The sequence below is a fragment of the Phaseolus vulgaris genome, chromosome 1 (assembly GCF_000499845.2).
Source record: "Phaseolus vulgaris cultivar G19833 chromosome 1, P. vulgaris v2.0, whole genome shotgun sequence".
NCBI lineage: Eukaryota > Viridiplantae > Streptophyta > Magnoliopsida > Fabales > Fabaceae > Phaseolus > Phaseolus vulgaris.
This window is the reverse complement of record NC_023759.2, coordinates 18,838,979-18,851,232: the sequence shown is the minus strand read 5'-3', so window position 1 is coordinate 18,851,232 and position 12,254 is coordinate 18,838,979. Positions and strand designations below refer to the sequence as shown.

Genomic DNA, 12,254 nt, shown 5'->3' with positions numbered 1-12,254 from the left:
GTAGCTCTTGGTTTAAGAGTGAACCAGTATAAACTGTTGGAGTATCTCTCTCTTACCTTTAAACTCATTTACATTCTGTTTTTAGCTTTACTGGTATAAACAACCGATTGTTTCTCAAAAACAACCGATTGTTTTTTTGCTGTTTTGTTGTTTTATTGATCTTGCTCTTGGCTAACCTGATTTCTGTTCTGGATTCATACAAAGAATTTAATTAAACTAGAAAAAGATTTCAAAAACCTGTCTTAAACAATTCACCCCCCTCTCGTTTAAGGCCATATATTCTAACAATTGACATCAAGAGCTTGGTACTTGAAAAATATTCAAGTTTGATCCTAAAATCTTTTTTCAATGGCTGGAAAACTACCTTTTGAGGAAGGTGCTCCAATTAACAAACCACCTTTTTTTTGTGGTTTGAATTACAAGTATTGGAAAGAATCAAGCTATTACTAGAAAATTACACCTATTGATCAAGGAATTTGGGATGCAATTGAAAATGGACATTTCATTCCTAAAATTGAAAAGGCTGATTACCTTGGTCCCAATTGACTAATGAAGAAAGTGAAAAGGCCAAGTTTGATTGCATTGCGAAGAATATCATAACCTCTACTTTGGATTCTAAAGAATTTTTCAGGATCTCAGAATGTGAATCTGCTAAGGAGATGTGGGATACACTTAAAGCAACTCATGAAGTACCACTGAAATAAAGAAAGCAAATACAATAAGTCAAGCAAGAAGAAAAAGGAGGCAAAATCAAAAAGGTCTCAATCTGCGTTTTATGGCAAAAAAGGAGGATGATTCAAGCAGTGAAAGTAGTGTAAGTTCTTCTGCTTCTTTAAATGCTGAAAACTATAGTCAAATACTTCAACCTTTAAAGAAACTCATGAAGAAGCTAACTGAATGGCTCTCTTGAATAACCGGATGAAGGGAATGAACAACTGGCTTGAAAACAAAGTTAAATCACTGGAAGAAGAGTTGGAAAGTTCAAAAACAGATTTTGAAAATCTTGAAATTCTTTACAAAAACTCTTCTTGCAAGTGTGATTCTCTTGTTTGTGAAAATTGTGAAAATCTTGAAAATAAAGTTCATTATCTTGTAAGAACTGTGGATAAACTTGCAAAGGGTAAATCCAACTTTGAGAATGTCTTGACATCTCAAAATTGTGTTTTTGTAAAAGCAGGATTAGGTTTTCATCCATAGAACAAGCAAGATAAGTTTTCAAAGTCATTTTTAAAACTGCCAGAAAAACAACCGATTGTTAAATCGAAACAACCAGTTGTTACATGCTTCTACTGCATGAAAAGAGGCCATTCAGTTAGATTCTGTAAAATTAGGAATTATTCTGTTCCTAAAGGCATTATGAGATGGATTCCTAAAGATTCTGGAGTTCCCAGTGATGAATGTAAATCAAAAGGACCCACATTTATAAGGGGACCAAATCTTTGTACTTGAAATTGTCTTTTGTAGGGAAAATTGATGGAAAGCATGCAGCAGTGGTATCTGGACAGTGGTTGCTCAAAACACATGACAGGAGATAAATCTAAGTTTGTGAACAACATCTTCAAACAAGAAGGCCATGTAACATATGGAGACAACAACAAAGGAAGAATACATGGAAAAGGCTCTATAGGAGACAAGAGTATCTTGCTTATTCATAATGTCTTGTATGTGGAGGGACTAAAACACAATTTGCTTAGCATTAGCCAACTGTGTGACAAAGGCTATCAAGTCATCTTCAAGACAAACTCTCGTGAAATCTGCCTTCCTAACTCAAAAGAGGTAATGTTGATTGGTAAGAGAATCAACAATGTCTATCTCTTGGATATTTCTTCTCCTTGTTCTATTGGTTGTCTTCTTTCTAAGCATGATGAATCTTGGTTATGGCATAGAAGAATTGCTCACATTCACATGAATCACTTAAACAAATTAATCTCAAAAGATCTCGTGATTGGGTTGCCCAAGCTTAAGTTTGAGAATGACCACATATGTGAAGCATGTCAAAAGGGGAAACAAGTTAAAAATTCCTTCAAACTTAAAAATGTTGTTTCATCTTCAATACCCTTTGAGCTGCTCCACATGGACTTGTTTGGCCCTTCAAGAACCATGAGTCTTGGTGGTAACTATTATGCTCTTGTTATTGTGGATGATTTTTCTAGGACACATGGAAAATCTTCTTGGAATCAAAGAGTGATGCTTTCTCGACTTTCAAGAAGCTTGTAAGAGCCTTACAAAACACAAGAAACTGCAGTATTGGTTCAATAAGAAGTGATCATGGAGGGGAATTCCAAAATGAGAAATTCAACAAAATTTGTGAGAAAACTAGGATCTTGCACAATTTTTCTACACCAAGAACCCCTCAACAGAATGGGGTAATGGAAAGAAAGAAGAAATCTCTAGAGGAATTAGCAAGAACCATGCTAAGTGAGTCCTCCCTACCCAAGTACTTTTGGGCTGATGTTGTTAGCACCTCTTGCTATGTGATGAATAGAGTGCTAATAAGGCCAATCTTAAAGAAAACACCCTATGAACTCTTCAATGGACGGAAGCCAAACATTAGTCACTTGAGTGTTTGGATGTAGTTGTTTTGTTCTGAATAATGGGAAAGAAAATCTGGGAAAGTTTGATGAAAAAACGAACAAAAGCATTTTCATTGGTTATCCATCAAACAAGCATGCTTATAGAGTCTACAACAAGAGGCTCATGATTGTAGAAGAATCTGTTCATGTGGTATTTGATGAAGTTAATCACAAAGTCTTGAATCCCTCACAGATCATCACTGAAGAGGACAAACAAAACATCATTATGGAGAAACTAGATTGCTGTCCAGAAAAACAACTGATTGATTCATCGAAACAATCGGTTGAAATTCTGCAGCAGGATGAGTTGCCTAAGGAATGGAGAATACCAAGGGATCTGTCAGTGGAGAACATCATTGGGCAGATAAAGGAGGGTGTTTCTACATGTAGCTCTATCTCAAACTTCTGCAGGCACACTGCTTTTGTCTCTCATGTTGAACCAAAGTCTATTGAAGAAGCTCTTAAAGATGAAAAATGGGTGGATGCAATGCATGAAGAGCTGAATCAGTTTGCTAGAAATGATGTGTGGTTTCTTGTCCCTAAGACAGATGAGATGAATGTCATTGGATCTAAATGGGTATTCAGAAACAAGTTAGATGAGGTTGGAGTAATTACAAGAAACAAGGCAAGACTAGTTGCCAAAGGCTACAATCAAGAGGAAGGAATTGACTATGGTGAAACCTTTGCCCCTGTTGCAAGGTTGGAAGCTGTGAGGTTGTTGTTGGCCTTTGCTTGTATGAGTGGATTCAAACTCTTTCAAATGGATGTGAAGAGTGCTTTTCTCAATGGTTTCATTAATGAAGAAGTATATGTTGAACAACCACCGGGTTTTAAGGATTATCAACATCCCAATCATGTTTTTAAGTTGAAAAAGGCTTCGTATGGGCTTAAACAAGCTTCAAGGTAGTGGTATGAGAGGCTTAGCAACTTCCTTTTATCTCATGGTTATGAAAGAGGAATGATTGACAAAACTCTTTTCATCAAGAAAGCAAATTCTGAAATTATTTTGGTCCAAATCTATGTTGATGACATCATTTTTGGTGCTACCAAAGATATTTTGTCTGAGGAGTTTGTTGCTGCAATGCAAGGTGAGTTTGAAATGTCCATGATGGGAGAGCTTTCCTTCTTTCTTGGGCTTCAGGTTAAAGAATCAAAGGATGGAATTTTCTTATGTCAATCAAAGTATTGCAAAGAAATCCTCAAGAAATTTGAGATAGAGAGTTGCAAGGAAGCTAGCACACCTATGCCTTCAAGCTGTTATATGGATGTAGATGCTGCTGGAAAAAGGGTATATCAAACAAAATATAGAGGCTTAATTGGTTCTTTGCTCTATCTCACAACAAGTAGATTGGATCTCATGTTTGCCGTAGGTCTTTGTTCAAGATATCAAGTAAATCCAAAGGAATCTCACTTCAAGGTTGCCAAAAGGATTCTCAAATATCTCAAAGGAACTATCAATGTTGGTCTATGGTATCCTTCTTACTCACCTATACATTTAATTGGATATTCAGATTCTGACTTTGCAGGGTGTAAGCTAGACCGAAAAAGCACAAATGACACTTGTCATCTTCTTGGATCAAGTCTCATTTCTTGGCATAGTAAGAAAAAGGCTTGTGTAGCTCTTTCCACTGCAGAAGCTGAATACATTGCTACTGGGAGCTGCTGTGCACAGATTCTTTGGCTTAAACAGAAGCTTGCAGATTTTGGATTGAAGATTAGCAAGGTTCCTTTGCTTTGTGACAACACAAGTGTTATAAATCTCACCAAAAATCAGATTTAGCACTCAAGAACAAAGCACATTGAGATTCGTCACCACTTCATAAGAGATCATGTGAACAATGGAGATTGTGAGATGAAGTTCATTAAAACAAAACTACAACTTACTGATATATTCACAAAACCTTTGCCAAAGGACATGTTTTTCTTTTTAAGAAATGAGTTAGACATTCTTGACTCTCAAAATATCTCTTAAACTGCTTTCTATGCATAATGTCTATTTGTGAAGACAAATAGGGGGAAACTTGGTTTCTGTGTTGCTCTACAAACTGTTTTAAACTGTTTTAAACGGTTAAATCTCTTTGATTTCTGTTTTTATGCTTCTGCTGATAGAAACAATCGATTGAATCGAGGAAACAACCGGTTGTTTGTCTGATATAGTGCTATTTATATGCTAGTTTTTCTGCTATAATGTTTATGCAGAAAACTAGTTAATGTGCTATTCTAATCTGCTGTTAAAGATGCTCTGGTTTGCATAAGTTTTGCTTTGCAGGTACTGCTTCAAATTCAAACAAAGACCAACACAAGCAACAAAGGATTTGTCTTCATCAAATAGGGGGAGATTGTTGATCAAGAGTGATCAAGTGCTTTGAAGAATTCATTTTGTGCTTTGAATAATCCAAATCCTATGTGCTTGATGCAAGGTTGTGTTGCTGCTGTATTTTGAGAGTGATCTGGGTAGTTTTATTTGTAATTCACTCCTTTGTTGAATCTAAAGCTAATGTGTTTTAAATTCTTTTTGAAATAAAGTATTTTTCAAACTAAGTGAAAAACAACTTGTTGTTTTGTCAAATCAGCCGTTTGTTTTACTCTTATAAGTTTTTGAAAATGTTGAAAACTGTTTAAGTTTGGTTGACTTAACTGCCAAACCAAACAATCGGTTGTTTCGTGGTTTCAACCAATTGTTTCTTTGAAAATCCTAACAGAATTTTGTTTTGATGGTTGAATGAGCTTTAAATGATTTCCAACTGAATACGCTTCTTCATTAAATGCTTTGACCAATCTTTGGAAAATATAAATAGTTTGTTTATGTTTTCAAACAAGAAAGAAAAACAGATTTGAGTTTTTCAGTTGTGAAAGAGTTGATTCAAGATTTGAACATTCACATCAAAATTTTGGGTTTTCTAAAGAGAGTAGAATAAGATTTTATTTGTATTGATTTCAGATTGTTCAGTAAACAAGTGTAATCTCTTCTCAACCTTTTGTATTTTTGGTGTTGTGTTGCCAATGAGTTTTGTGTGCTCTTGAGGTGGTCAAGATCAATACTCTTGGTGTGTGAATTGCCAAAGTGAGTGTGTTTCTTGAAGGGTTCAAGATCACTGCTTTGGTGGATTGTGTGTTGTAATCTGGTTTGATTACTTAGTCGATTACCCAGTGGTTTTTTGGGGACTGGATGTAGCTCTTGGTTTAAGAGGGAACAATATAAATTGTTGGTGTATCTTTCTCTTACCCTTAAACTCATTTACATTCTGTTTTTAGCTTTACTGGTATAAACAACCAATTATTTAGTAGAAACAACCGATTATTTTTCTACTGTTTTGCTGTTTTATTGATCTTGTTCTTGGCTAACCTGATTTCTGTTCTAGATTCATACAAAGAATTTTGTTAAACTTTAACAAGATTTCAAAAATCTGTCTTAAACAATTCACCCTCCTCTCGTTTAAGACCATATACTCTAACAACAATAACATTTTATAACATATTTACATATACAAGATAACAAACGACTAGTGTATCCAAACTTTACTAGAACTTTGTAAGAATATATATATATATATATATATATATATTATGTCAATTTTAATTTATATAATTACATATAAAACAATTTTAAATTTAACATAAATTTTCGTAAGAACATATTATATATATATATATATTATGTCAACTTTAATTTATATAAGTACATATAAAATAATTTTACATTTAACATAAACTTTCGTAGATATAATCTATATGAAATAAATTTTCAATTTTAATCATGAGTTTAAAAAAATTTAAAAATATAATCTAATAGAAGTAGATAGAGTTGATGCAAAATTTGACTGAATCGATATAAAATTTGATAAAAGTAGTAATTTCTCAATCCATATATAGATTTATTTCTTAAGCCGTCTTTAAACTTTATGCACCAAATTGATAGTTAATTCATATATATATATGGTCGTGATTGAAACCACGTCCAAATATTTGTCTCCACTCATAATATTGTGCCGAAGCGGCGTGGCCTTCGATTTTCTTCCGTAGTAGTGATAAACGAACCTTATCCAAATAGAACACCAATCTCCTACTGGTGCGGTTGAGCATTTAGCAACGTTATCCTTAGATTCCTTTGGTTATGGGTTTGGTTTTTGTGTGATGGGGATATCCCAATTGGCATTAACCTTTGGGTAGTTAATTTTAACAAATTGGAATTGGGCATGCCATGAAGGTCGCATGTTGTAGCCCAGAACTTAATGTTCCCTGCTTGGGAACCCCAAGAACAAGGTTTGGTTCCGAGGAAGCCCATCTGATTCTTCAAAAATGTAGCAATTTCAAGCAGCTTAAGCAAGTGCATGGCAGAATAATCCGTTTTGGTCTCATCTATGACCAATTGCTTATGAGGAATCTGATTCAGCTCTCTTCCTCTTATGGCAAATTGAACTATGCCACTCTGGTATTTGATCAACTCAATGCCCCAGATACCTTCACCTGGAATGTCATGATTAGAGCGAACACCATTGGTGGTTCTCCTAAAATGGCGCTTCTTTTGTTCAAGGCCATGCTTTCCCAGGGCTTTGCACCTGACAAGTTTACATACCCTTTTGTGATCAGTGCTTGCGTGGCCTCTAATGCCCTTGATTTGGGAAGACTGACCCATGCTCTTGCCATCAAAATGGGGTTTTGGAGTGACCTTTATGTGCAGACCAACGTGATGAATCTCTACTTCAAGTGCCACGAAGTGGATGATGGATGGAAGGTGTTTGATAAAATGCGCGTGCGCAACGTGTTCGCGTGGACCTCTGTGATTGCTGGGTTTGTTGCTTGTGGGAGTCTGGACACTGCTAGGAAACTGTTTGAGAAAATGCCTTCCAAGAATGTTGTGTCATGGACTGCAATGATTGATGGGTATGTGAAACATGAGCGACCCATTGAAGCATTTAATCTGTTTGAAAGAATGCTGGTTGATGATGTGAGGCCAAATGAGTATACTGTGGTGAGCTTGGTCAGAGCTTGTACTGAGATGGGTAGCCTCAAGTTGGGTAGAAGGATTCATGATTTTGTCCTCAAGAATAATTTTGATCTCGGGCCTTTCTTGGGTACCGCGCTTATAGATATGTATAGCAAGTGCGGCAGTTTGGATGAGGCAAGGAAAGTGTTTGATCTGATGCAGGTACGAACCTTGGCCACTTGGAATACAATGATCACTAGCTTGGGCGTGCACGGGTTTAGGGATGAAGCCATTTCCCTTTTTGAAGAAATGGTGAAGGCAAACGAGGTTCCGGATGCTATCACTTTCGTGGGTGTTCTGAGTGCCTGTATTTATGTGAATGACACGCAACTAGCTCAGAAGTATTTCAATCTTATGACTGATCATTATGGTATAACACCTATCTTGGAACACTATACATGCATGGTTGAAATTTATACTCGTGCTGTTGAGTTGGATGAGTTTTACACGCCAGGGAGCGCCTTAGAAGCTAATCATGATGTTGCAGAATTGCTCCACAAGAGCAAACTCACTAATATAGATGACATAAAAAAACTTGTACAAAAGCAATACGAGGATTTGGATGCCTCAGAACTAGTTATAGATCATTCATCCATGAGCTCTGAACCTCAACTCTCGAGCTCAAGGAGGCTGCATATTGATATCGGCCAAACAAGTACATAGTTTGCAACTTTGTTCTCAATGACTGTCGAACAAGATGCCTTCTATGGAGCTTTTAAGAGAAGTCCACATACATAGCCAAATGGACCCGTTTAACTTGTATTTTAATATGTTACAGGATCCATGATGGTCAGCATTGTTTGTCTTCTAAACTAAATAAATATTCATTGAAAAGTATTTCAATGGTGAGATTGATACATGTCGATATAATTTTTACTTTGTTAAATTTCTTAAAGTTACTTTGTTAAGATTTTATTTATTTATTTATAATTTGCTTGTTTAGTCAAACTTGAATGTTTATGGGTTAAATATTAAATGGTGCATTATTAGAGTGATATGAAACTAGGATTACTAGTCACATGTCAATCTTTCACCTACATTTGAGATGTTTTTGTATAATACACTTGTTAATATAGGCAATTACAAAAAATTAATATAATTTTTTTTACCTTTGCATATATTCTGAACACAATGCATACATGCATACACACAGTGCTTACATTTCTTTTGTTTATTATTTATTTAATAGAAATCTAGATGCGTGTTAGATCTGTACCATATGAAAACTACTGAGATTAGTGACATTCACAGCAAGCATGATTATTATTTGACCCAATAGATTATAGATAACCAGTGGAAGGAAAAAATATATAAAAACCTTGATTTTGCTTTTCTTTCTTATTTAGATATTGGTGCCATAAAACGGGAGTATAAACTTTATTTTTCAAATAATACATTTTCTCAATCAATTAAAGGAATTTAAGTGCAAAGGAGTCAAGAGTCTTGCAACAAACTAATCCAAGTCTTATTTTACTTTAAATACCGTTACTTTGTCATAAGCAACTTATATTATATTTTTATAATTTTTTTAATGGTGAGAAAGTATAAAAACTCATATTTTTATAATTTTTATTTATTTATATTTTAATTGTTTATAACATAAAATATATTTTAATTTTTTATTAACATAATATATATTTTATTTTTTCATAACTTAAAATATTATTTAATTATTAAAATATTATTTTTATTATTAAGACTTATTTTTAAAAGGGGTGAAATGACTCTCACAATATAGAACTCTTGTATTATGATGTAAGTTATTTTTCCTTCGAATGTCTCATTCCTTAGTTTTTTGGACCGATAAATGGAGACATATAGAGGTGACATTGCGGACTGATGTGTCCTACATAGGTCAATCCCACATTTGGCCCGAAAATGCGAGCTGGGTTGGTCCGCCTCGCGTAAGAAGTATGAGTTCATTTCACTAACTTGTCCCACATAAGAGGTAACCTACGGGCCTGAGGGCCAACCTGCATAAGGAAAACATTTTTTTTTCAAAAATTAAAATTTCATGAATAATAAAAAAACTTATTCCTACTACTGAAAAATTAAAACTTTATTCGTATTTCAATTAATTCAATTAAGATAAAAATATAAATTCAAGTATGAGAGTTGTTAGAAGACTTGATTAAAAATAATTAAAGTTTTGCTTTACATCTATTTTTTCCTATATATGTACATAAATGTATAAAAGTATCTTATCAAAGTTTTGTTGAAAATGAAGCTTTGATGCCTCCAAATCTGTGAAGAGAGCTTGATACCTGTGCTGTTGAGTTTGGGGTTTAGTTCTAAGTAGTTTAAAATTTGTAAAATTCATTCTTGATCCAAAGCACATCTTAATCAATCTGGTTTGGAAAATGAAAAACAACCGGTTGATTTCTCGGTTTAGTCGGTTGTTTTACATCCAGCTTGTTTGGAGGGTTTTGAAACTATTTTTTGACTTGGTTGACTAACTGTCAAAACCAATTCAACAGGTTGATATTTGAATTTCTTAACAGTTTTTCAAAAACCTGTTAAATCCGTTTTCAGTTGATTTGAAATTGTTTTGGCTCGCGTTTAACTACCTAAAATGGCTAGTTTGAAGAGCTATAAAACTGGGTTACCCTCCATACTTGAAAATACAGAAAGAGAGATCAAGAAACTGTTTTGAGAGAGATTTGATTCAAGCTTTGCAAGATTGCCTAAGGCTGTGCAATTGGTTCAAGAAGTGAATTAGGAGCTCTGTGATTTCCTGTACACCAGGTGTAATCTGTTCCTTCTATTCTTGTAATTGTTTTTCATTTTGTATACTTGTATAACTGTAAATATATAAGGCCAGAGGTTGTTCTGACTATGATTGTGTGAAAAGGCAAAGAGGGTGTGTGTTCTTGTGTGATCAAGATCACCTCTTTGTACTATTGTGTAATTGTAATCTATTGTTGGTTACTTAGTGAAATACCCAGTGGTTTTCCGGGGATTGGATGTAGCTCTGGTAAGGAGTGAACCAATATAATTGATTGTGTGATCTTTTCTCTCTCTCTCTCTCTCTCAGTCATTACAAACTGCTTGATGTGGTTTTTGTCTCTGCTGCTATAAACAATTGGTTAAATCAAAATTTCAACCAATTGTTTTTTTCCAACGAGTTTTAACATTTTTTATTTCTTGGCTTCCCTGATTGCTCTTTCTGTAATTCTTCATAAATCTTCATTCTTAGCTAACATTTGCGAAAATCTTGTGTTAAACAATTCACCCCCCTCTTGTTTAGGGCATTAATTCTTACAATTGACATTAAGAGCTAGGTTCTTGAAATTTTCTCAAGTCTTATTTTTCAAATCTGTGTTTAATGGTTGACAAGTTACCTTTTGGGGAAATAGCTTCTATTAATAGACCGCCTTTATTCGGTGGTGTGAACTATCAATTCTGGAAAGTTAGAATGAAATTTTTTGTTCAATCTACAGATAAAGGAATTTGGGAAGCTATAGAGAATGGACCTTTTATACTATACAAGTAAAAAATGATGATGTGTTGGTTGATAAGCCTTGGTCTAAATTGATTGAGACTGATAGTAAGAAAGCCAAGTTTGATTGGATTGCAAAAAATATAATAACTTATGCTTTAAGCTGTGATGAATTTTTCAGGGTGTCACAATGCAATTCTGCAAAAGAAATGTGAGATATTCTTGAGGTCACACATGAGGGAACCAATGATGTGAAGAGGGCAAGAAAGCATGCTCTCATCCAAGAATATGAATTATTCAGGATGCTGAAAGGGTAAACAATTTATGATGTGCAGAAACGTTTTTCTCACATTGTGAATCACCTAATGAGTCTTGGAAAAAGCTTTGACAAAGAGAAGCTAAACATAAAGATTTTAAAGTTTCTTGACAGGTCTTGGCAGCCAAAGGTTACTGCCATTTCTGAATCAAAGGATCTAACATCCATGACAACAACCTCATTGTTTGGTAAGCTAAGGGAACATGAACTTGAAATGAATCGGTTGTTTGTCCAAGAGAGTAAGGATAAACACATCAAAGGAATAGCCCTGAAAGCAGCTGGCTATAGAAGATATCAAGATTCTAGTGACAGTGAAGAAGACACAATGAGTTTTCTATATAAAAGGTTCAACAAGTTCTTGAAGAAGAACAACAAAGGCCAATCTTCTAAAATGTATAATTCCAAGAAAATGAATGATTTCAATGCTAACAAATACACATGCTTTGGCTATGGTGAGTAGGGACACAACAAGGCAGATTTTCCTAACAATGGAAGCAAAGAGAAAACATAATTCAAAGGAGAAAAAAGAGGCAAGACAAAGAAAGCATATGTAGCTTGGGATGACAATGAAGTGTCCTCTTCCAGTTCTTCGAAAGATGCATAAGCTAATATGTGTTTGAAGGCATCAACATCAAGTAGTGTAAGTTCATATTCTTTATCTAAAGGTGACAACTATTATCAACTTCTTGAGGATTTTAAAGAGACTCATGAATAGGCAAATAAGTTGGCTCTCACAAACAATAGATTAAAAGGTTTGAACAACTGGCTGGAAACTAGAGTTAAAAGCTTAGAAGTAGAGCTGAATAATTCCATAAATGATTTTGAAAATCTTGAACTTATTTACAAAAACTCTTCTTGTGAAAATTGCAAAATCCTTGAAAACAAAGTTTTTTATCTTGTGAAAACTGTGGATAAACTCACCAAAGGAAAATCAAATTT

At 34.4% G+C, this 12,254-nt stretch overlaps 2 protein-coding genes across 2 annotated transcripts; both read left to right on the top strand.

Moving 5' to 3' along the window:
• The first annotated feature begins 3,531 nt into the window (after window positions 1–3,531).
• On the top strand, window positions 3,532–4,353 carry LOC137815634 (uncharacterized mitochondrial protein AtMg00810-like). The gene has a single exon (XM_068618747.1). The coding sequence runs from the start codon at window positions 3,532–3,534 to the stop codon at window positions 4,351–4,353; it is 822 nt and encodes a 273-aa protein (XP_068474848.1).
• Window positions 4,354–6,532: 2,179 nt separating this feature from the next.
• On the top strand, window positions 6,533–8,409 carry LOC137813733 (pentatricopeptide repeat-containing protein At3g26630, chloroplastic-like). Its single transcript, XM_068616146.1, has one exon. It carries the CDS (start codon window positions 6,775–6,777, stop codon window positions 8,221–8,223), a length of 1,449 nt encoding a protein of 482 aa, XP_068472247.1. The 5' UTR covers window positions 6,533–6,774; the 3' UTR covers window positions 8,224–8,409.
• The last annotated feature ends 3,845 nt before the right edge of the window (window positions 8,410–12,254 follow it).